This window comes from Lissotriton helveticus, chromosome 5_1, assembly GCF_964261635.1.
Source record: "Lissotriton helveticus chromosome 5_1, aLisHel1.1, whole genome shotgun sequence".
NCBI classification, from domain to species: Eukaryota; Metazoa; Chordata; class Amphibia; order Caudata; family Salamandridae; genus Lissotriton; species Lissotriton helveticus.
This window is the reverse complement of record NC_136065.1, coordinates 336,194,555-336,219,341: the sequence shown is the minus strand read 5'-3', so window position 1 is coordinate 336,219,341 and position 24,787 is coordinate 336,194,555. Positions and strand designations below refer to the sequence as shown.

The 24,787-nt window shown below is 44.3% G+C and overlaps 1 protein-coding gene across 1 annotated transcript in view; it reads left to right on the top strand.

Moving 5' to 3' along the window:
- Window positions 1-24,787, top strand: part of LOC144752471 (taste receptor type 1 member 2-like) — a 104,010-nt gene that overhangs the window by 69,280 nt on the left and 9,943 nt on the right. Inside the window, exons 3-5 of the mRNA XM_078640394.1 lie at window positions 2,741-3,496; window positions 7,646-7,858; window positions 15,062-15,182. Of these exons, the coding sequence (XP_078496520.1) occupies window positions 2,741-3,496; window positions 7,646-7,858; window positions 15,062-15,182 (1,090 nt within the window). The remainder of the gene's footprint in view (window positions 1-2,740; window positions 3,497-7,645; window positions 7,859-15,061; window positions 15,183-24,787) is intronic.

The following is a 24,787-nucleotide window of genomic DNA, read 5'->3' as shown; positions in this document are numbered from 1 at the left end:
CTGTGGCATTGAGTGGTGCTGTGGTGTTGAGGGGTGCTGTGGCGTTGAGGGGCGCTGTGACATTGAGGGGTGCTGTGGCATTCAGTGGTGCTGAGTGATTCTGTGGCGCTGAGTGATGCTGTGGCGTTGAGTGGTGCTGTGGCATTCAGTGGTGCTGTGGCGTTGAGTGGTGCTGAGTGATGCTGTGGCGTTGAGTGATGCTGTGGCATTGAGTGATGCTGTGGCTTTGAGTAATGCTGTGACGTTGAGTGATGCTGTGACGTTGAGTGATGCTGTGGCATTGAGGGATGCTGTGCGCTAAGTGGTGCTGTGGCATTGAGTGGTGCTGTGGTGTTGAGGGGTGCTGTGGCATTCAGTGGTGCTGAGTGATTCTGTGGCGCTGAGTGATGCTGTGGTGTTGAGTGATGCTGTGGCGTTGAGTGATGCTGTGGCGTTGAGTGGTGCTGTGGTGTTGAGTGGTGCTGTGGTGTTGAGTGGTGCTGTGGTGTTGAGTGGTGCTGTGGCGTTGAGTGGTGCTGAGTGATGCTGTGGCATTGAGAGATGTTGTGGCATTGTGTAATGCTGTTGCGTTGAGTGGTGCTGTGGTGTTGAGTGGTTCTGTGGTGTTGAGTGGTGCTGTGGCGTTGAGTGGTGCTGTGGCGTTGAGTGGTGCTGTGGCATTGAGTGGTGCTGTGGCATTGAGTGGTGCTGAGTGATGCTGTGGCGTTGAGAGATGCAGTAGCATTGAGTGATGCTGTGCCGTTGAGTAATGCTGTGGCGTTGAGTGATGCTGTGGTGTTGAGGGATGCTGGGTGCTGAGTGGTGCTGTTGTGTTGAGTGATGCTGTGGCATTGAGGGATGCTGTGCGCTGAGTGGTGCTGTGGCGTTGAGTGGTGTTGTGGCATTGAGTGGTGCTGTGGCATTGAGTGGCGCTGTGGCGTTCAGTGGTGCAACACCAGCAATTCTACCAGCATAGAGCAGCAAGATTAATGCAATACAAACCAAAAGAAATAAAATCTACCCTACAGATTCAGATACACCACCAAGCAGGCTTTCAAACGGAACACCTAGCGTGTTCAGGTTAAGTACCGGCTTCGAGGCCAGAAACGTGGACATGCTATGTTCGGCGGACATCCGCTAAATGCTGTTCACGCTTGACTAGGTAAGTTAATGGACACAGCGGGGGAGCCCTGCGTTGTCGAGCTGCCTTTGAAGTGCGGCTCGGCCGTGAGGAGGCATAAAAGGTTGATTGTAGTAAATAAAAGCCTCGCAGTTAATGTAGCCCAAGCCTGAATTGCTGTCCAGTTAAGCAGAGCCCATGAGGAATATGAATGAGTACGTAAAGTAAAGTAAACTGCAAATGACATTTCGCAAATAACAATTCGCAAGAATGAATGTTTATGCACTTTGGTGACACGAGAACATACATTTACACATAAAGTGTATGATGAGTTCATTATGGCTGCAGATTAAGCCCGCATGCGTCGTAAAACAATGAGGTAACATGAGGAATTGTAGAAGTGCGGCTCGGCCGTGAGGAGACATACAAGGTTGATTAAAAACGAACGTTAGCAAAAAAAGCGCACACAATGCTCGTAAAAGGATTGTGTGAAACGCACAGTAGTTGGATACGAAGCTATAATGAAATGAGGCGCCTAATAAAGGTAGGAAAGAGATACGAACTTGTAGTGTGATGGGGACATAGCAAAGTGGCTTAATAAGAGGACAGCAGCTGCAAACAAATAACGCTAGTTTTGTGAATAGTGATACTACGCACGTAATGGACCCTAAAGTTGTAGTGAAATGTTTGCAAGCAAGTACGGAGTAGTAGTTTGTTAAAATATTTTATAAGAGGCTTAGAATGATGGAGCAGTCATCACGAGAACTTCGGATGGGATTCGGGGGGGGCGGGGGAGCGAGCGAGTGGGAGGGAACGAGCATGGCTGTCCGGCTGGCATGTGGCAGACCCGTAAAAAACAATCACTTCAGAGCAGTGCATTGCTTTGAAGTCTCATGGCGGGGGGCCAGGGGGCAGGGAAGCAGCTTTGGAGGCAAATTAGCCTATGGGGATGGGGTGTGAGGCCAAGCGCGCGCCTGGCGAAGCGTCACTCTTCAGTAGACAACATGCATCAAGAGTGTTGTTTCCCCTGCAATAGTTCAGAGCTATAAATAGCTCGACCTAAAAGCCACACAGAAAATTTTTGGGGAAGTCTGAAGTGATTCCAAGAGGCCTCCCCATAGGGCAGGGCATGTGAGCTGCGCTAGGCTCGACCTAAAAAGGGAGAAAATAGTCTTACAAAGTATATGATTTATAGTTTCTGGGTTCAGACTACATTTTTCAAGAATGTTTATTGCATCTTATGTCACACCGAAACCACAAGGCACCAGAAGCGACTTTTTCATTACACTGACACTTGCAAGTCCCAAAAGAAATACCCATAAAAATGCAAATGCTAGAGGAAATTCCTTTAATTTCCCTCTTTTCTGAAGTAGAGGTTTCAGTTTCACAGTTTCTTTGTCACCAAACGGATTTGTTTAATTGGAGACTGTATTTCAGAGTGTATTTTCCTTTGTATTTTCTTCTTACTGCATGCCCATTTGGGTGAATGTATCTGATAGTTATTCCATACTTAGTCTGTTGATCTGATTTTAGGCAATAGCACAAGCTGGAACGTGCTTGCATGGCGCTCTATGGATCTACACGGTCTCAAGTTGGTCTTTGATCAACAGGTCTAACTAGGACCTTCTTTGTGTCTTCCAGATCAATTTCTATGCCACTAACAAAGTCCTGAGTGGGCTGGACCTTCCCTCCTGCTTCCAGACCATCCCTAGTGTTGCAAAGCAGCAAGACGCGATACGCTGTATCCTTAAGAGATTCAAGTGGACTTGGATTGCTGTGCTGGGTACAGCCGATGACTATGGGCAGGGAGGGGTGCAGGAGTTGAGTGACTCGGCAGCTGAAGCAGGATTCTGCGTGGCTTACCAGGACATCATCCCCAAGAAAGAGAAAGGGAGTGAGAAAAAATGGGAGCAGGCAATGGGGCAGATCATCAATAGCATTATTAAGACCAATGTCAATGTAATTGTTGTGTTTGGCTTGGATATCATTGTTGTTGATTTCTTTCAATTTGTAGTCCACACCAACCTGACTCAGAAGATCTGGATAGCCACGGAGACCTGGTCCGTGGCCAAAAGCATCTATGACATCCCAAACATCAGGAGGTTGGGGGTGTTTTTCGGCATCGCTGTCGAGCATGTGGAGATACCAGGCTTCAATGAACATCTAAAGCACTTGGTGAGGAATTATGAGTCAGGGGCCGTGGCGCGATCCAATGAGAACTGCAATCAGGACTGTAGAGGCTGCCTGAACACAACAGAAGAAGAAATCCTGGGACCCCGAGAGAGCAGGGTGTGCTTCAATGTGTACTCTGCTGTCTATGCTGTTGCTCATGCACTACACAAGGCTCTTAATTGCACACGAAATATCTGCATCAACCAGACCATCTATCCTTGGCAGGTGGGTGACTTGTTATGTCATGCTACCATGTTCACCTGTATCTTTCTTTTAGGGGAAATTAGTTCTTCAGATTGCAGACAGTGTGATGCAACATCTGTCCATGTGTGAGTAAAGGGATGAGCTTGGATATGTGCTTGGGGTAGGTAATAATTGCGTACTAATGGGGTAACCTAATAAATATCAAAGGACCTGGGTATAGTGTAATAAGAACAACAAGTGGTCCCAATGCTCCTCATCGGACAGACCAAAGAGGTTGTGACTCTTCTAATTTAATTTGCTAAGTCACTCAAAAATGTCTTCACGTAATAGCTGCACAAGAGGGAAATAAATACTCTTCAGAACGCACTAGAGAGAAAGAAACAACCACTGTATTTTGGAAGAAAAACTCGTTTTTATATCCTGTTGTTATGAAAGTAGCAGAGTCATCGCAATATACGACAGTATATCCAGCATAGACTGTCACTCTAGAAAAGGATGAAAAGAAAAAGTGCTCATGTTTAAAGTGAGTCAGTGAGAGAGAGGGAGAATTTGAAAGAAGGAAATTTGGAAAACACAATCAATAGCACAATTTGCAGTAAACACTGGCTGGAATGATGCTGAGAGAAGTACACTAGTGTGGGTGGGCCTGTCTACAAGACAATTTTAGATCTTCATTCTTTAGTGTTTTACAGGATGGTGCCAGTATATTCAGAATGCATCATCCAATCTCGGGGAGGGGTGGTGCACCGTAGTACAGGCCCTGGATTAGGGGGCGTCGATGTTTTGACCGACTACACGCATAAAGGGTGACTTACAACCTCCGCTTGCAGGTCTTCATCATGACAAAGGGGTACGGAAGAGACAATCGGGAGTTGACGCAGGGGCGGCTTCTTTTAATGGGTGTTGGGGCTACGCCCTCCACATTTTTGCAGCTTTCTATTCTTTTTAATACCGTGAATCCTACCTGCAGTAAGTGTTGCTTGCTCAGCAATCAGCATAGCTTCTGACCCTTGCACCGCGCGAGGGTCAGGCAGTCAAAGTACAGACAGGGTCATGCACTTATTGCACCTGAGCATGTCGCAGGGTTTTCAGGGCCTTTCTGATTTAAGCCCTTGATTATGCAGCCTGCAGGAGCTTAAAGCCACTCCTCTCTCCCTTAATGCTATGATTACGTTGGGTAATCCCCATTACTCTTAGTCCTACTCGTCCTCGACCCAGTCATCACTCATGAGGTATTCCACAGACAGGAAACAAAACAGGAAACGCTTTTAGGCTCCACCCCCCTACTGCCAGGTGCTATATCATACCTAACCATCAGAAGCACATCCTGACACACCAAGCAACAAAGGCCTGGACAGCTAGGGAGGGTGGGAAGTATGACTGGGTCGAGGACGAGTAGGACTAAGAGTAAGGAAACTCTCCCTGGGAGGGTAACCAGTTGGACTAGAACTATGCGTCATTCACATCAACACTTGTAAACACACTCACCTCTACCGTACCACTGTGGGAAAAAGAGACTGACGTTCTGTCAGCCGCGGCCGGCAGTGGGAGGAAATGCAGGGCGGTGACGTGGGGAGGGAGAGGGGCAGGGTGGGGGTAGTAATGTATGGATTACGGAGATTTAAAGGTAAGTAAACATTTAAATAAATAAAACAAATTTCGTTGCGCGCACTTTATCGCATTTTGTACTCCACGAAATTCGTTTTATTTATTTAAATGTTTACTTACCTGTAAAACTCGGTAATCCATACATTACTACCCCCCACCCTGCACCTCCTATTCCCCACGTCACCGCCCTGCATTTCCTCCCACTGCCGGCCATGGCTGATTCTGTGCACTGCTTGGTGGTAAATGTTTTGATGAGACTGTTGTAATTGTACAAACATTTCAGCCAACCACATAATACAGGGTCACGCTTGTTTTCAAAATAGAAAATGAAGAAAAGCTGTGTATGAAATAGCTCATGAAGTTCCAGAGAACACTCACTTGGATTTCAAACAAATTAGAGCCTGAACACGAGGGCTGAACATCAAATTAGGCGTTGCTTAGTGTGACGTATCCACCTGCCTGACACATGTTTATATAATGGTGGGGCTACATTAAGCCTCGATTAAGAGTGTCTGCAGTATGTGATATTTAACACACTTGTTGAAAACTGTACGCCTGGGTAGGGAATTTAAAGTGTGTGATAAATTTCACTTATGAGCTCGCTGAGATTAGGGCTAGCTTGTATGGTTGTTCTTACGCCTTACCACATTTAAAATTCAGCAGCCGCCACTGAGCTGGCGCCTAATTAAGGCAGGCCAGGTCACAGCTACCGTGGCTGGGTAGTCCCCACAATTATGCAGAGTTCATCATTCAAATAGGCATCCAAATCCATGTGGTGCCATCATAGGTGGCCAACTCGCCTAAGGTTTCCAATGCGATAATGCGGGTTGGATAGGAGAGAGTTAAACACTCAATGCAGCATCCATCAAGGTTGTGACGCCGATTGTAGAAAGGGAACAAACCGCCAGTACCTGTCAGCCGCTGACGGGAGGGTATCATTTCTTTGCCTGTAAGCCACACTTGCAAGATTATCCTGGTAATTTGTTCCCTTTCTACAATCGGCATCACAACCTTGATGGATGCCGCATTGGATTGGAAACCTTAGGCGATTCTAAAATACAGTGGTTGTTTCTTTCTCTCTGGTGCATTCTGAAGAGTATTTATTTCTCTCTTGTGCAAAAATTACATGAAGACATTTTTGAGTGACTTAGCAAATTAAATTAGAAGAGTCACAACCTCTTTGGTCTGTCCAAGGAGGAACCTTGGGACCACTTGTTGTTCTTATTGTAGGGGTAGGTAATAAACAACAAAATTGAAGTTCAGATGGGAGCAAGATGAAATTTGATGCCACATGAGGAATGGTTAAATGAACCCAAATCAAGTGTCCGGCCATATGGAAGTAGAATTTTCGGTGCATGCTGTCATTTCAGTTCAATAGTCTATATTCGGACATAACAATGACCATAAAAACACAGAATTAAACATACATTTTATATCATATGGTTATTCAGTTTCAGAGGTAATTAAGAAAACTTCACACATCAATTAAGATTAACTTAAAATACCATTAAATATAATTAATTAATACATTTAGCCCATTGCATAAAATTACTGTATTAGCACCCCTGGTGACTAGCACTCATTTAATACTATTAACAATCTCATCAGGGCTAAAGTAGGTATCCTTATGAAGCATACCTCCTCCTCAGTTTTATTGCAGACAAAATATAGTTGAGGATAGTGAAACAAATCGTAGGAGCATTTAAACATTTTAAAAAGATCATCCTCTCTTGGTGCACAGTAAAGTGCCTGTGCTTTAAAAGTCGTCATAAGAAGCGTGTTCTCGAGCTACTATATTAGGTGCCATAAAAGTAGAAAACGTGCCGTTGTTTGTGGTTAGAAGTTATTGCATGGGCAGCCCAGATGAGATTCAAACCAGGAGCCAGAGTTAGGGAAAGCAGCCAAATAATTAATTGAATGTAATCTAAACCTTGTGAGATAAAATCCAGGTTCTGTTTTTTCAGCCCAGGTTAGATATTGCTCTACCCCAGGCATCATGGAAATAGCAAATAGTTAAGAACGGAGGATAATTGGTTTCACCTTTCGATTCTAATCTCTTCATTCTTCCTAATAAATTTTTTCTTAACTATGGCCTTAGTTTGGGGGCCAATGCCAGCCGCTTCCCGTGAAGGGAGTTCGGTGAGGCAGGGAGGCGGTGCGGGGGAGGGGCAGGGTGGGTGGTGGCAAACAACAGAATATGGATAATTGCATGTAAGTAAACAAATTAATCAATAAAACGAATTTCGTAGCGTGCGCTGCATCGCATTTTGCGATGCAGGGTGCGCTACGAAATTCGTTTTGCACCTCTAGTGAATGTCACTCCCTGTGCGCCTGATATTATGAAGGAGGTATGTTCTATTTAGTGTCTTTTGAGGTGCACTTAAATCAGAACGTGAGTACTGGGAAGAGATGGGCAGAATTGGAGTAACGAAGATTGCAGGTAATTAATCCCACAGTTTCGCCACCATTAGCAGTGCCTCCAGACTCCATTTTCTTCTACAAAACACCTTGTCATAAGTATTTTTGACTTAAGTAACCCTTTCTTGTCTTTCCCTAAACCAGGTGACCCAGGCACTGAAATATGTGAACTTTACCCTGCTTAATCGAACCATCAGTTTTGATAAATATGGGGATTCTGCTACCGGCTTTGACATTGTCTTCTGGGACTGGGACCTCAGCAGGACAGACACCTTTGTGTACGTGGGATCCTACAGCAGCACCGGGGATCTGGAGATCCAGGCTGAGAGGATCAAATGGAACACCATAAATAACACGGTAAAAAACTCCATACTTGAACTTGCTTCGGACATGAAAGTTTGGCAGTACCAAGTGACCCTTATACGTACCATGCATGGTAAAGTCTTGCATTGCGAAGGCTCTGTAGTAAGAGCATGCATGGCAAAGGCATGTATTGTACTGCCATATAACCAATGGACAGGGTGTACTCCTCCTTATGAATAATGAGAAACTTTTCCTTGCCACTCTTGATAACTGGAATCCCTTGGTGAATCCCCTGAGCATTAGGGTCTCTTATTGATTATTACCAGCACTACCTTTTCTTCACTGCCCTTCCCATCCATCTTAGGCTTTATGACCTAAACCCCATCCTGTCCTCCTCTATCCAACAGTATTTGCATCTATTACCCTACTGTTATCCCTTTCCTTCTTGCCTCTGCCAATTCATTGGCACATGCAAAGAGTTTCTCTTCCCAAACAGTTGTACCTTCTAACACTGACAAGGAGATACAGTCTGCCTCTTCTTATGTGGAGTACATGTATGTAAATAGTATTTCTGTAGCGCAAAATTATCCAAAATGCAGCGTAGAGCTGTACATGGTCAAAGTAGAGTATACATTTAATGAGTAACTGGAGAGGAAGCTGGGTTGCGGAAGATGAATGCACTGGGATATAGTGTACTTTAAAGAAGTGAGTCATCAACTCTTGGAGCAGCCCTGATGGATACAAGTATGTTGTTCCAGATCCTGGGTGCATAAATGGAAAAGGCCTGTTGTCCTATTTTTTTTCTTGTTTACATGTCTTAGTCTGCAGCATGATTGTGTCCTGGCTGTGTTGTGCCACGAACCACTAGATAGGGTGACTTTGTCTGCAAGACAAGCAAGGGTGTTGATCATGATAGCTGGTTTTGAAAAATGGAGCAAGCTGGCAAGAGGAGACATTTGAGTTCCATTAGGATGGCAGTGAAGTGATCATATTTCTTCAAGCCTCAGATGAGACATGCTGTGCATGAATGACCCTCCTAAGGGGTACTAGTGTGGAGTCTGCAAGGCTATGGTAATAGAGTAGGACATTACCACTCTCTGGGTGCGAGAGGATGAATACCAGTTCTGAGATCGTTTTCTAGAGGAAAAGGGCTGACTTTCTTGAGAAGCAGGAATTGGTACAAGGTCATCTCTGTGTTTTTTTTAAATGTGTTCCTTGAATGAGAGGTTGGTGTCATGGGTGAATCCAGGTGACTTTCCATTTGGTTAAATTTTCGGTTCCAAGTCATCAAGGTTCATGTTTTTGAGAAGCCAGGTTTGTACTGTAACTTCTTGTTGGTCTTGCCAAATAACACAAATTCTTTCTTGACTAGGTTTATCTTGAGGTATAGTTGGACATCCAGGTCTGGATGATGTGCAACAAGTGTTTGAGGCCTTGGATGTCTTTCAAGTAGAATTGTGTATCATTGGCATAAAGATTAATTTTGATGCTGTTATCTGTGAGTGCAACACTAAGCGCCTCCATTTAAAGGTTGAAGAGGTGAAGATGACAGGAGACAGCATGGAGCCCTGTGGGCCTCCACAGGTCATATGAACCTTTTGTGACCTGGAGTTGCCCAAGAGATAAACTGGTGTTGGATGGGAAGACAGGTGCAGAACCAGTGAAGGACATTGCCAGTGAATCCCATTCAAGACTCCAAGGTGGGTATGTGGGATGGTCGACAGTCAAAGGCAGTTAAGAGGTCCAGCAATATCAGAAGGCAGGGGTCATCTCCATATGTGGTCAAGAGCGCATCGTCTATGATGTTAAAGGTAGCATATTCATTCTGCAGCATGATCTGAAGCCAGATCAGTAGTTGTGCAGGAGATGGTTAGCAATGATGTGATCTTGAAGTTTAAAATCCTATGAAGTGGCTGTCATTCATTTTTGCTTTTAAAAAAATCAAATCCAACTTTGGGAATTTGTTTAAAAAAACAAAACAACTTGTTAAAAGAATGATGGACGTCTATAACATTTGACAGAGCCATTCATCAACCGTTTAACACATTGACAGGGACCGTTGTGACGGCGGTTGCTGCAAATTACTAGAGATGTCAGCTGGGCCGACAGCCTTCTTTAAATGAAGAGTAAATACCATACCCCACACTCTAGGTCAGGCTACAAATGTTAATTGCATTCAGTTAATTGCCCTGCCTGGCAGTGACACTTCGTGAATTCAAGTTCTACAGAAGCGGTACCAGCCATCTAGAGTGCTATGAGGACCAAGCACTGCACATAGACTTCCCGCCTGGGGAAGTTGGCTTGAAGAGCACTGTCAGGAATATTGACAGCCTAATGACTTTAGTGTAATTACCTAAGACCTCAGAATGCTTCTAAAAGCAGCTATGTTGGATTTCAAGCCGTCCTTTTTATTGCCCTTTGTCTAACCCTAATTCTGCTCCTCATGTTGGAAAAAGAAACAAAATGTCACCTGTTCCGGATATTCACCCACCCCTACTAGCGGGGTATAACACTGGCTGTCATGATTGAGATACTTTGAAGCCCCTGTGACCGGTATGAATGGCTCACTGACTTCCACCGTTAGTAACGGTCATTTGGGTAGAGGTGTTAGGATGCGGCATGACCAGTCTCTTCAATGCATATTGCTAAATATGCGATCAGTAGTCAAACATAAGTATCAGCTAGAATGTTTGCTACAGCTTTCCAATCCAGAAATAGTTTTCCTGACAGAGACCTGGACTGACGAGACCGCAGATCCTGTCTGGAACATTGCCCTTCCCCGAGGCTTTGTAGTGACTAGACAGGACAGGATTGGGAATAAAGGAGGTAGAATAGCCATAATTAATTGAGAGCACCTAAAGGTGCGAGTTGATGCAATTCCACTGCTTCCAGTGGAGGTGATGAGTTTTTTCTTTAAGCTAAATAACATTTCTACGTTCCAAGGCCTACTCGTCTACCGGCCCCCTTGCCCCAGAACGGCTTTTTCGTAAGCCCTCCAGACCCTACTAGAGTCATGTTTAGACTTCCCCTCACTCACTATTTTGGGTGATTTTAATTATTATCTGGAGTTAAGCAACAATTCAGACACTACTAGACTCCTTGATAAGCTAGCAGCATACGGACTCACCCAAATAGTGTTGGACCTACTCCTTTACCTGGCCACACCCTTGACAGCATATTCACCAACAATCCTAACATTAATGTGACCAAAATCTCGCTATTTCCCTGGACCGACCATAGGGCGGTCTATTTTGACATTAAGATAACACAGCCCATTCACTCTATCCCTAACAGACCATCCAGGGTAAAAACGCTGTTGTGGAGCAAGATACAAGGCAATGATCTAGAACAGGCCCTTAACATGTGCCCCCCCTACATTTGTCATGGATAATGATGAAGCAGCCCACCAGTTTGTCAATACTCCAATAACCTACTTGACTCTACTCAGCATGGTTTTCGGTCATGCCATTCCACTGAGACGGCCCTGATCATGGCAATGGAGGAGATTCACAGAGTGATGGATGGGGGAGGCAGAGCTGTTCTTATCCTCCTAGACCTATCGGCAGCATTTGACACTGTGAACCACACGGTATTAGTGCGGCAGTTGAAGGACGTGGGAATTGAGGATACAGCTCTGGCCCTTCTCTCCTGATTTTTAGCAGCACAGGAGCAGAACATTCATTGGGACAGTCTACGAACTGATACTTTTCATCTCCAGTGCGGAGTACCACAGGGCTTTGCCCTGTCTTCAATGCTATTCAACTTATATGTCACTCCTTTGTCCAGACTCATCAGAAAGCACAGCTTTACCCTGGTCTCATATGCTGATGACTCCCAGCTCGGGTCCAAACAACCAGAGACCGTGGCCAGTAGCTTTCATGGTTGTTTGACAGAGATTATGAGTTGGATAAGTGACCCTGAAGTGACCCAGACTCTGTCCCCACTGCTTTCATGTTCTTCTCACCTCAGATCTAGGCTTGGATTCCACTGGACACTTTTCATCTTCCCGGCAGCAGCCCTTCTTTGAGTCATGCCATTGACAACGATGAAGGTTTCCGACATCACTTGGCACCTATGCACCCAGCTCCCCTGGGATAGGTAACACGGGTACTCCGGTACACCCAAGGGTGCTAGCCTTAGAACCTTCTATGTTCCAAAGGGATTGCCTGAAGTCCTCTCCGAAGTGTACCTAATCTTTTATTTTCCAACCTCGTCTTTCCCATAGAGTAGTACGGAGCTTGCGTCTGTGTTCTCACACTGCACCCGTCCTCCGTGGTTCCCCTGTGTCACTACTTGGGGTGGTTCCTTGGGATCCCAGCGATTCTACGTGCTCTAGGTACTGTGTTTAGTTAAGTCGTGGTTTTTATACCACTTTCTTAGTATATGGTTTGGTCTCCCCCTGGAGCCCACTGTGTATTGTACTATTTACTATTGTTCTAGTGATTTAATATTGTGCGCTTTGTGCTCTAATCTCATAAAGAGGTTAGTAGATTGTGTTTAGTAATAAATACATATTTCTCTTCCAGGGGATCCTCATCAATAATCATAAGCACTGAATATTCCCGCCCATGTGCGGGGACCCCGGGAACAATATAAATCACATATATCTCGCTCCCCATATATGTATGTACATATATCATTTCTTCTCACACAAATGCAGCCCCAAAACTGAGGCTAAACAATGTAATTATCCACACATAAAACTGTATTAGAAAGCATACAAAAAATCATTAGGTTAAATATCACTTGAACTCTGTGTTTTAATGAGCAAAACACTCATAAATTGTGAAAATTGCTAATAAATAGACATTGTTAGCTGCATTGAAAAGCAATAGCATAGAAAATGAAAGCATTTTCAACAAAAACTGGCACTGTGCCTTTAAGGCAGCCATGACCCCTGGCTTCCCATCATGCCTCAGGGGTGACAGTTAGGTCAGTAGTTCTTTGCATAACCCTGATGTCAGGGCTTAACAATTAAAGTATAAACACATTGATCACAAATCTCATTTACCTGGGGAGGCGGGTGGGTTGCTTATGACTTTGATGAGGATACCCCTGGAAGAGAACTAGGATTACAGGTAAGTAACTTATCCTTCTCTTCCAGGGGATCCTCATCAATAGTCATAAGCACTTAATAGAATAGCAAACCCATCAACCACCTGCAGGTAAATGAGAAATACATGACCCAACTAAATGATTGTAACAGCCGAAAACTCAGCCGTTAAACAGATTCCGCAAGGAGGCCTGGCCTACTTGGGTAGCTGCTCCCGTGTCCGAATCAAGACAGTAATGTCTGGTAAATGTATGGACGGACCTCCAAGTCGCTGCCTTACACATCTCAGACATGGGCACATTATGGAGAAAAGCTGTAGTAGCTGCTTTCCCTCTCGTGGAATGCGCCTTGGGAGAAAACCCTAGAGTCTTCTGCGCCAATTGGTAGGAACGCTTGATACACGAAACTATCCATCTTGAAATAGAACGTTTCGAGCTGCATAACCTGGTCTGATCGAACCATAGTTGACAAATAGTTGATCAGACTTACGTATAGCTTTGGACCTATCCAGATAGAACTTTAAAACCCTTTTCAGGTCCAAAGAATGCAAGGCCTTCTCAGCTGGAGTAGAGGGATTGGTTTGGTTTACATGAAAATCTGACACCACCTTAGGTAGAAAGTAAGGATGTGTCCTCAGTACCACTCTATTAAAATGGAACACAGTATAGGGCTCTTTGGAGCAAAGAGCTTGAATTTCGCTCACCCTACGAGCTGACGTGATTGCTACCAAAAGAGCAGCCTTCCAGGAAATATGCTGCAAAGTTGCTTTGTGAATGGGTTCAAAAGGGGGACCCATCAATTTTGATAGCACCAGGTTCAGCTCCCAGGGGGGAGACGGAGGGTGCACTGGAGGGTAAACAGACCCAGCGGCGTAGCATGGGTTGCCAGCGACGGGACAAGGCAAGTACTGTAGGGCCCAATTTGCTCCCCCAACTTTGCACCCCTAGGAATTTTGCGCCTGCGGCAACCTCCCCTTTGACTCCCACCCACGCTACAACACTGCTTAGACCATCAACTGTTTGGGACTACCAGTGAAAGCCTTGCAAACCCGGACAGGAGAATAAAGAAATTACCACCGCCTGCTAGGAGAAATCTTCCAGTCAGTGACATAAACCTTTGGTTTTTCAAAAATAATGTCCCACTTTTGGAATTTGTTTTTTGAAAACAAAAAATGTTGATTGTGGGCTCCTTGAACATTGGCACCAGCATAGCATACCATACCACGCCGGGTGATGGCTCATCTGAAGTGCCAGGGACCTGCCAACCTGGAGATCTCTGTAAATATTGTGGGCTGTAGCCCCTCAAAGGATAAATAAGGCCCATAATATGCTATTCCTAAACATCTGAGTATGTCCTTGTGAATTAATAGATCTCAAAGCTACCAGCTTGCTGCACTGTTTTCCATATCTCAAAGAAAATAATTACAACCACAAAAATCTAAATATAAACAGTGGCAGCTAGTATTTTATTTTAAAAAACTGAATGAGTTTTTGTCTCACTAGCAATAATGTTTAAACGCATATATGACGGAAGTTTTAGTTTTTGATGTAAGTTCGGTTGTTGATTACCTTATGGTAACAAATCGTTTTCATTGAATAGATCTGCCTGGCGCTTCTTGTCTCCAGGGAACTTCAGAAGGTTTGGGTAGTAAGGTTCAATGGCATGTGGAATGTATTTGTTCATTTTGAAGGGAGGCTGGAGTTTCTACCGACTTTTTTTATTTGGGAGAGAAGTTCATTTTATCTTTGGACGCTCCTGCCCTATTCGATTATGCCCATAGTTCTAGAAAGTAAAATCCACAACTCTTTACCTTGCTTCATAATGCATTATGAAGGGATGATCTAGTGTGGGTATTATTTTTTGCACTGGCTAGTTTTCCTTATCGAATGGGAAGGGATTGTTTTTCTTTAGGTCTTGACTTTTTCAAGTCTTGTTGTCCCTGACTGACATTGTTATGCACTTCTACACTGTCTATTTCCATTTATTTGGGTTCTTTTTACTTACAACCCTGCTTGGTAGCACTCACTCCCTCACTCACTGACTCACTGATTGACTGACTGACTCACTCACTTTCTAAACTCAATAAAAGTATCTGAATTACTCTTGTGCTCACTCATGTCCCTCACTCACTCCATACCTTCCACTAGCCAATGGAACAGTCAGTTTTCATTATACAATTATGCATGTTTATCTTTCCTCCTTAGGTTCCACTGTCACAGTGCTCCCCTGAGTGCCTTCCGGGGCAGGGAAAAATGCAACTGGGGTTCCACAGTTGCTGCTTCACCTGCCTGAGCTGCACCGCAGGAACCTACCTGGCTCCAAATGGTTTGTGATTATTTGCGTCAGTTTCTGCACTAAATGTGTTTTCAGTGTGTTACTAGTCAAGTATGTACTTTGGCAGTGGAGTGGCTCATCTGCTTTGGGTCTTTGTGAATGACATTCTGTCGCCACTAGGTAGCTAGCACAATTTATTCCCGTTGTCACTTAAGTATATTACCATTTGGTGTCTTCTCATTGGATGGTGTTCCGTAAGAGGTTATTCCAGTGGTAGAAGTGTGTTTACACATACACATTACTATGTCTTAGCACAGCAAGACACAAAATAAACCTATCCCACCATAGTATGGTATCACAATAATGTAGCATATGCTTAATCTCCAAGGCATACAAATGGCCAGACTCATTTTAATATTAACATTTCTAATCTTTAAGTTAACGATGTATAAATTGCAGGCTAAGCCTGAGGACCAATCACCAGGTTTGACACTCAACAAAATAATAGCAATAGCCTGATTTAGATCTTGGTGGGACTACAGCCGTTCCGCCACAGCACCGGTCCCAAATACTCCGTTGAGCTGACGGCGTTCCACTGCCATATTTAGATGTTGCAGCTACTGACAGAAGACTGCCGCCACCGCGGGCGTCTCTGCTGAGTAACAGTACTTCACTGCCATCAGCCTGGCAGGATTGTGTCAAGCCGATTTAGATTTTCCCATTGTGCTGGCGTTTTCCTGGCAGCAAAGTCCTGATGGGGTGAGGCCATGGTGGTGTGGAGACAACTAAGTACGACTTATTTTACACATATATGCTGTGAATCAGTCAATATGTATATGTAGGTAATGTGTAAAGCACATATTTTTACATATAGCATTGCGGACCAACAACCTACACACACTATTGAATGTACACCCACTACAAAAGCCTACCTCAGATCCCAGCGACAACGGGGTTGCTGAGGGTAGCAACAGCACAGGATTAACCTGGACAATGGTGTTCAAGACGGAATCGGTGGTGAGACCCTGAAAAAAGGTGAGTTTTCACCTCTTTCCTCCAATCCATTAACTCGAGCTTAGAGGTTTCCCCACCACAGTTTCCACCATGGAAAGGCACATTGTAATATGGACAGCGGGAATCTGGGCTGGAGTCCTGCCCCCAGCCGATTCTACCTCAACCACTGTTGATGCGGGTGAGAATTCCTGGCGGAGTCGGCGGGAAAACGGCCGTTTTCACTCCACAGACACACCAACATCTAAATCTGGTGGGCGGATCGCCAAGCTGGTGGCAGGGAAAACTGTTGGAAAAGCGACAGTGGGAACTGATCTGCCAAGATCTAAATCAGGTCCTATGTTATAGAAATAATCTTCCCTGACACCATTCTGTATGCATGCTACTCCCTACACTAGGACCAGTTGGGAATCAAAGCTGATTGGCTGTAAAAAGCATGTGCAGTGAGGAATAAGGTTATAGGAATAGAATAACTCTCCCTAAACATATAGTTGTTAAGAGCTTTAAGGTATTATTTAATATAATTTAAGATAGGAAGTATATAATGTGTATAGGCAAAACACATGTCCAACCATTGGTGCATCATTGCATTGAATAGTAAATGGTTATTATCCAAATCACAATTTTATCATACTTGGAAGGATGAAAAACAAAGTAGATCTACCAGTACTCAAATATATGTACATGAGATCAAGCACAGATTCTTTGAGTGGACACATTAAAAGACAACCACCTAACCTGGTTAAGGTGGGAACTGTCCTAATTTTTGCAAGTTCGTCCAGTATTTCAGATCTTTGTCCGGCACTGAGATCGTGTGAAATGCTGTTGCCTGCTTTTTGCGTATCCTTTAAGATGCAAGATGATGAATCTGCTGATCTCAGAATGGCCCATCATTAATGGAATATGAATTTAAAAGTATTTAACAGGTGATTTCTGCATCCAAGGCTGCCTTTCTTATAAAGACCATACAAAAATATCTAAATATTTTTCAAAAATAATGAATTTAAATATTTATACAAAAGGGAAGAAATAAAAACAAAGGGATATTTCAGATATCATCATAAATGGATGCTGCCTCAGTGTATGTACATATAGGTGTTTATGAGGGTATCGCAGAATTAATTTCTTCCTAACATTGCCTTTCAGGTATTTTTCTCTAAGTTCCCATCTTTTCATGAGAAAACTTCACATTCACTCGGTTATTTCTTCTCAGTTATCGCTCTGCAGGAAGGAAATACCTGAAAGGCAATGTTAGGAAGAAATTAATTCTGCGATACCCTCGCATAAAACCTCAATAAAAATGGTTTTGAAATCAAAAAAAGTATAACTGGACTGCCAAGGAGAGGTTGAAGAGGCCTACTAGACTTATTGGTCAAAAGGTCTCAAGTGATTTCCGTTTCCTTTCCAATTTTAATATGGTAAATATTTTGTGGATTTTCTTGCTCATCTGTTTTAATTGACATTATTATCAAAGCCGGGTTTGCCCATGAGATGTTTTGTACTAGTCTTTTAGTTTTTTTAATCCAGCATGTCACAAAGCTTGATTTCTTGCCTAGTTTAAAATGTTCTCTCCAGGCATTATCAACTAGTTATACACCTGCCACGTTTAGCCTCATCATTCCATACTTTATTGGAGCAATTCCCATCTACTCTGAATTGAGGAAAAGCTGACACCTGAGCCTGTTTCCAGAGCAGTTGTAGTAAAACCTAAGGGTAACATTAGCAAAGACTTCCAGAACATTCTTTCATGAAATCCTATTTTTGATGCTAGGTATTCCAGCCCTCAACGTTCTGCACCATCGGCTATTCGGCTTCCTGCCTTGACCTGAACGACCCGATCAATGTTACATAAAAAGTAACTCCCAAGGGTGCGTGACATTTTACTAATGGCTTTTAGAGCAGGCACTGATTTTTTTCTGTGACTGCCTGAAAATGTGTCTTCCATTTGAGGTTGCTGGAAATTGATACTATATATGCTATTACTTCTTCCAATCATTTATTATCGATTGTGAAAACATTACATTACTTTTTTCTCTAAAAATCATTGTTTATTTTTAGACCACGTTTCTGACGGTACTTCTCTACTGCTTAAAGCTAAGCTTTGAGACCCTTTGGTGTTCTAGGAATTACGAAGAACTTGTTAGCATCTAAGATCGCAGGGACTTGGAAGCCTTCAATGGTTGGAATGTCTATGTTTGCGTTCAGGACTTCGCTGTACATGTCGTTTGCATTTAGTGGAAACATTTGGGGCTCAACTTAGCAGCCTTCCCTATCTCATTCTGCTAACATTATCAATTATTTTGCTAACTTTACCTTTTTGGTTTAACCTGACCGGAGATACTGTGTCTGAGTTCAGCATATCTATCGGAGATAGTGTGGCAGGGTCTAAGCACAACACATTTAGCTTTTTCGATAGCCTCTGCCTGTGTATTAGGTCAATGGCTGACGCAAAACACAGGTATGCTACATAGGTTGCCATTTCTTTTGCAAAGCTATATTTATGAATGAAATGGAGAAATGTAAATATTTGAGCCACCATGGACAGTCCTCTGAGTTCCCCTTAGATTGGGATTCGTATTTAATCTTTTTGTACCCATTCATCTAATGCCTTGAGTATTAGTTGCGGAAACAATTGTAGTCGATGTTAATTCAACTAATTGGGTGAAATGATTTTGGGTTGATTTGTGGGGCTCTTTTGTGCATGGGTACGATGATGCAGTTCTGCCAAGATTGGTAGCTTATTTTTGTTGTAGCATTCACAATGAAACTTTCGGTTAGAATCAGTTACCACAAATCTGTGCTCTGCTTGAAGACGTCTGCTGGTATCATGTTTGGCCCTGGTGCCATTTGTTTGTTGACAATATTAGGTTTTTCTCTGTGAAGATCTTTTCAAACAAGGTTCTACTCTCTGTCTTGTCTGTTTCTCTATTCGTTTTCTTAGATCGAGGATAGTTCTGTGTTTTACTCTGGTTGTGGTCAATTGGTTGGAATATAGAAGAGAAGTGCTGTATCCAGATATCTGCTGTGATATGAGTCTCAAGTGCGTTTCTGTTATTAAAAGGCCTGCCCCTATTTTTCACCAAAAAAGTCTGCAGATCCTTGTAGAGTGCTGCTTTTTCCAAAGATATGCATTCGTTTTTCATAGCATCTTCTTTTATTTGTTTGATCAGCAATTTGTAAGTCCTTCTGTCATTTTTAATTTCGTGTTGTGCTCTTTTTGTCTGCACGGTATTTCTTGATCCTTCTTTAACTGTCTTTCAATATCCATCAAACTAGCATATGTTTGTTTTTCTCTATACATTGGTGTGTTTGGGAAAACCTGCTTGACACTAGGGGTAATAGGGACATAAGAAGTTCCTGATTGAACAATGTTCATGTTCGTTGTATATTTATTTAGTACTTCAACTTGACAAACAGTTCAACTGTAGCTGAACTGTTTTGCGATTCCTTGATGTTTGATACCCTTCTCTCATTCCATCTTATACTAATTTGACAATCCAAAATCCCATTCTCTGGTTGGGTCATGTCTCTTAGTAGGGTTGTCAGAGATATTTCCTTTAGCATCCAATGATAATGTGTTATGGCCACTTTACAAAAGATTCTTGAGTTTTCAAATCTGGTCCTAACCTCGAATATGACAAGACTGTAATCAATGACTGTCTGGGCCCCTCTTACATTGTATATTGGGATACAGACGACCGGATTTTCATACAAGTTTCGGCCTATATGAGGCCTTTTGCACAATAAAAATTTAGCAGTCCTTTGCCTCTTGCCTACATTTTGGGGATTTAATGTTGAATAGATAGGATACCGAAAGCTGAGTTTATTTCCATATGTTCATTTGAGTAATTTCTCCATTTATCCATTTTGCAGTTGAAGTCTCCACAGACAACAATAATTGGTTTTGATTTAGCTGAAGCTTCACTTATCCGGGTAAGAAGATCTGGAAAGTCCTCAAATTTCTGCTGTGCATAAACATTTATTAATTGCAGTATAGATTTGTCAAATAACGGAGTAATATTGCACATCTGTATATTTCCATGCCAATTATACCATGCTTTCAATTTTGCACAATACTTATTTTGACAGGATGGCTGGACACCTTTGCTATTTCTTGTGACTTGCAGTTGCTTTGCACATGGTGTATGGTTGATGTAGCCCAGAGTTTCCCATTCTGTTATTAGCCAAGTTTCTTGAAGGGCTGAGATTTCATAACTTGCTAGGAATGTCAATAAGACAGTGTCCCTTGTTTTTGAGGGGTGCCAGCTACGGTCCAACAGCATAGCTTCTATCTTGCAAAGGTCCAGTTATAGTCACAGATTCAGAGCTGGAGTTCTATTTTCGTGTGTTTATCTGTTTCTTGTTTTCTTCCATGTCAGTCATTGGGTGTAACTCACATGAGTTTTCAGTGGCTGCTGCTATTACTCCTTTGTGTTCTCTATTTATCAATTATCTTTTCATATTTCGCAATAGATGGATTTTGGGCTTCTTGAGGACTTATTCACTCCTCATCTTACATCCTGTTCCCATTTCTATATTTAGTTGGTCCCTCATTTGTGCACCCTTCCACACTCGGTGTGTCCTTATTTGTTCTATTTACATTTTTATCCTACTTTTCAAAAACGGGTGTGTGAGTGGAGCTGATTTCAACATGAATGTGATCAAGTTTGACTTCCCAGTGCCCACGAGGATCTTGTTCTCCTTGTCACTTTTACCTTTGTTGTACTATTTCGCTATTTGCAGATCGTTCATTTCAACAGGCCACTCCCCTAATTTCTTGGTTAGGCATTTGTAGACTTTGGGACTCATTAGGATGGCGGGCGGACCCTAATGGAGAACGGGACCGCCCGCCATAAGGGCGGGGATCCCGTAGGGGGAATTAGGATGTGCACGCCACTGTGGCGGGCACGTCCTCCATGTTTTGCATTGTGGCGGGCGGTGCACTCTGCACCGCCCGCCACAATTCAAAACACTCGTGAACGCATTTGCATGTGCAAAGCGGCAGGTACCGCGCGGTGCCTGCCGCTTTGCATATGCAAATGTGGGGGGGTACCATAGGTACCCTCCCTGTCCTACCCCTAAACCGGCATCACCACATTGCCGCCACGGAAAGGCACCTATATGTGGCCATTGTAATATGGCAAGGCGACCGTGGCGGTAAATCGGCGGACCGTCTTTCTGTCCGCCGCGCTCCCCCCTGCCATCCTAATATGGCGGGGGGGAATCCGGGCATAGGTGTCGGGCGGATTGCCTCCGCCAGGCCGGCGGTGGCTACTGCCAGCCTGGCGGAGGCAATCCGCCCGACATCATAATGGGCCCCTATGTTTTTAAATGACAATATACCTTTGGTTGCTAGCCGTTTTGGTATGTTACTTATGGTGAACTTACATGAATCATTCATGTTCGCCCGCTGCCTGCGCCCCGCCCTACGGCAGCTCCCAAGTTGGTCTCAGGCGGACAGGACACATGTCTTCCTGGATGCGAGTTGGGCCCTGAAAGTGCTGGTGGGCCACTGCACTCCCTCAATAAACTGACTTTACTGCAACCGGCCCACCGGTACAGTCTCATGTGCTCTCGCACTTCTCCCAGGGATGGGGGTGGGGGAGTGGTGCTAGTAGGAGACATGTTTGCTGCCTCCATTTTCCTGAATCCTCCTGATTCCCACAATCCTATGGTGAAGAACGCTTCATCAGGCCTGTCGGTGTGTTCTGTCGCTCCTGACCTTCCGCAGGTGCTTCCTGACTTTAGCCAGTCTCCACTTTGTTTCTGCTCTAGGCTACTACAAGTTTTTCCTCCAGCCTTTGCCTTTCTTGGATGTGTTTAGTCTACTCTTGGTTGTCTCCAGTCATCCACCTGGAGCCTTCCAGCCATCCAAGAGGCTTTTGCATTCGGGTTATTTCCTCTGTTTAGGGCTACTTCTGGAAGGGACAATCTGCTTGGGTGCTACCATCATCGCTACTGTAAGGGGTCGCCGTTACCTCTGATAGACCAAGACTGTTAAAACCTGGGCATCCTGACCTACCTGCAAGCATAGGTCCTTTGTGAGGCAGCAGTTGCCCGACATCCAGTCACTTAATCACTGTGGGATCTTCCTTTATAGTTGTGCACTGTTTTCTGGCCATTTTATTAGTCCCAACGAGTCACTGACGTACAAGTCTGCCTCATGTTCATTTCTTGGTTTTTCATTTACAGACCCTTATTTTTGGTCTGTAGTTAGGATTTGAGAACCTGAATATAATTGAGGTGATTTGATTTTTTTCTACCATTTGTTTTACATTCATGTTGGATTTACTTTTTTCTTTTCATATATCTGAGTCACTTGTCTCTTGGTCTTTATCACGTATTTTGCACACTGTTTCCGATGTGCACTCTATCTCTTTTATGAATGTCTAGTCTTCTTTGCCATGTTTCCACCGCTGCGTGGATCGTTTTGGCTTTTCCTCTTTGATTTAGCTCTGATATAGGTTGCCATAAATTCCTTCTTCACTAACCTTTAACGTAATTGGAATTAAATCTGAGCATACGCAGTAGGTTGCCTCTTTTTTGTAACTCGGATAGTTTTTTCTTAGTTGGATTTTCAGTCCTAGATGTCAATTGTTCTAAGCGGCAAACTATTCCTGTATTTTGGTTCTCAGATTTACAATTATTTTTCAAGTGCAGATTGGTTCACCTGCGTGGCCCATGTCATTAACTGTCTTACTTTCCTCATCGAGACCCATGTACCAAGTGGAGGCTCATGTACCCCTTTTATATTTTGGGGCTCTTCGCTGTACGTCTCTGATTTTGTAGGTGTTTTTGTGCTTTTTTTTCTTACCTTGCACTGCTCAGTTCCTTTTATTTCCGTTTCACTTACTGGTGTATATCAGTCTGATCTGCCTTCTCTCTTTGAGCTGATTCTTTGGTATATTTTAGTGTTATTGGGGGAAGATACCATCTTTTTCATTTGTTAAACCACCTTTCAGTACTTCTGATCTTGCTGAGGCGTATGGTGTAAAAGAACTTAGCTTCTCCTTCTGTTCTACACCAGCAGCTATTACTCTTTTAGTATTCAATATTTTTATTGAGCAAGAAACACAGTACAGGTATAAACAATCAAGAGGTCAAATCAACCGTATCTTCCGGAGCTGGGGCTCGATCTCAGCATAGGGGTCGGGAGTATGCAGTATGTCGCAATACGAGATTATACACAGCAAGCCGCCTACAACCCATGACGGGTCGGCCGCGTTTCAAACAGTGCGACGGTATTCAGGGGAATTCCAAGTCCGCTTGCTGGTTTGACCCACCCCTCGCCCATGCAGAATATGGCACACCTCCACAGCTCGGTCTTGCATTTCGTCAGCACCCTCTGAAACTTTCACCCACCCCCCCCTTGACCTGAATCAACTTACCCCTTCCCAACACCCTCTCCCCAACTGATCCAACCCCCTACCCCCAACCCCCTCCGCACCCCCTCCCCCCTCTCCCCCCCCGGTCCACAGTCTTGAGTCAGTTAATCACACCTCAACACTTCCCCGGTGTAGGGATAGGTACGTTGTTCCCTTCTTTGGGAGCTAGCTCTGTCAATCTCAACAGGCGGAGATACCTCGGACAGGTGACCTCTACGAACTCCGAGGACAGGAGAGCTAAAAACGGCTGCCACAGTTCCGCATACTTTGCCCCCTCCCCCGCTTTATATAGGGAGAGCCGTTCCATACCCAGGACCATCCACAGACGATGGAGCCAGCCCTGATGTGTTGGAATATGGGTCGTGCGCCAATGTGTTGTGATATTTTGTATCGCGGACCCTAGAGCTATGGCTATCAGGCGACCCCTTCGTGAGCGCAGTGGGTAGGTCAGCGCATTTGGGAGCCCCAGGAGGACGTAGGAGGGAAAGCGTGGGATTTCTGTGTCAAAGTGCTTGTCCACGTCGTCCAGAACACGGCCCCAGTACTCCTGCAGGAGACTACATTCCCATAGTGTGTGTGTGAGAGTGCCTAGTTGCCCGCAGCCCCGCCAGCACAGGGGATCCCTGCTACTGTCCATTTCGTATAATCTTTCAGGTGTATAGTACCAGTAGGTCACCACCTTCGTCAGAGTGTCAGTGAGCCCCATATGATACGCCGAGTGCCGAGCTCTATAATATATATCCTCCCACTCCTTGCGCGCTAAGGGCCTCCCCAACTCCCTCTCCCAGCGGGCCCTACTCGCGCTGTAAGTGTAGTCGTGTTTGTGTGTGAGCATCTTATACAGGTCCGAGATTAGCTGCTTGTCTGATTTGCGAGTGATCAACCAATATTCAAAATCTGTGAGGCGCCGATCCGCATCCGCTCTGACCGTCTTGCTGAGGGCCCAGTGTCTGACTTGGAAATAACGGAGCCTCTCGGTCTCCGGGAGGCCGAAGTCCTGGCGCAGTTGCGGAAAGGAGATTATCCCCTCAGAACCATACACGTGGCAAAGGGATCGACAACCAGCCGACTTCCATCGTACGAAGGCTTTCTCGTCTAGTCCCGGCTGGAAGTCGGGGTTGTCAAGGAGCGGGGTGAGAGGCGAGATGGTAGTGGTAAGACCGAGCTCCAGACCAACCCGGTCCCAGATCTCAAGGGGGACCGGGTGATATCGGAAGCGTACAGGTTACGGGGCCTGTGTAGCCTGCGCATGAACGGGAT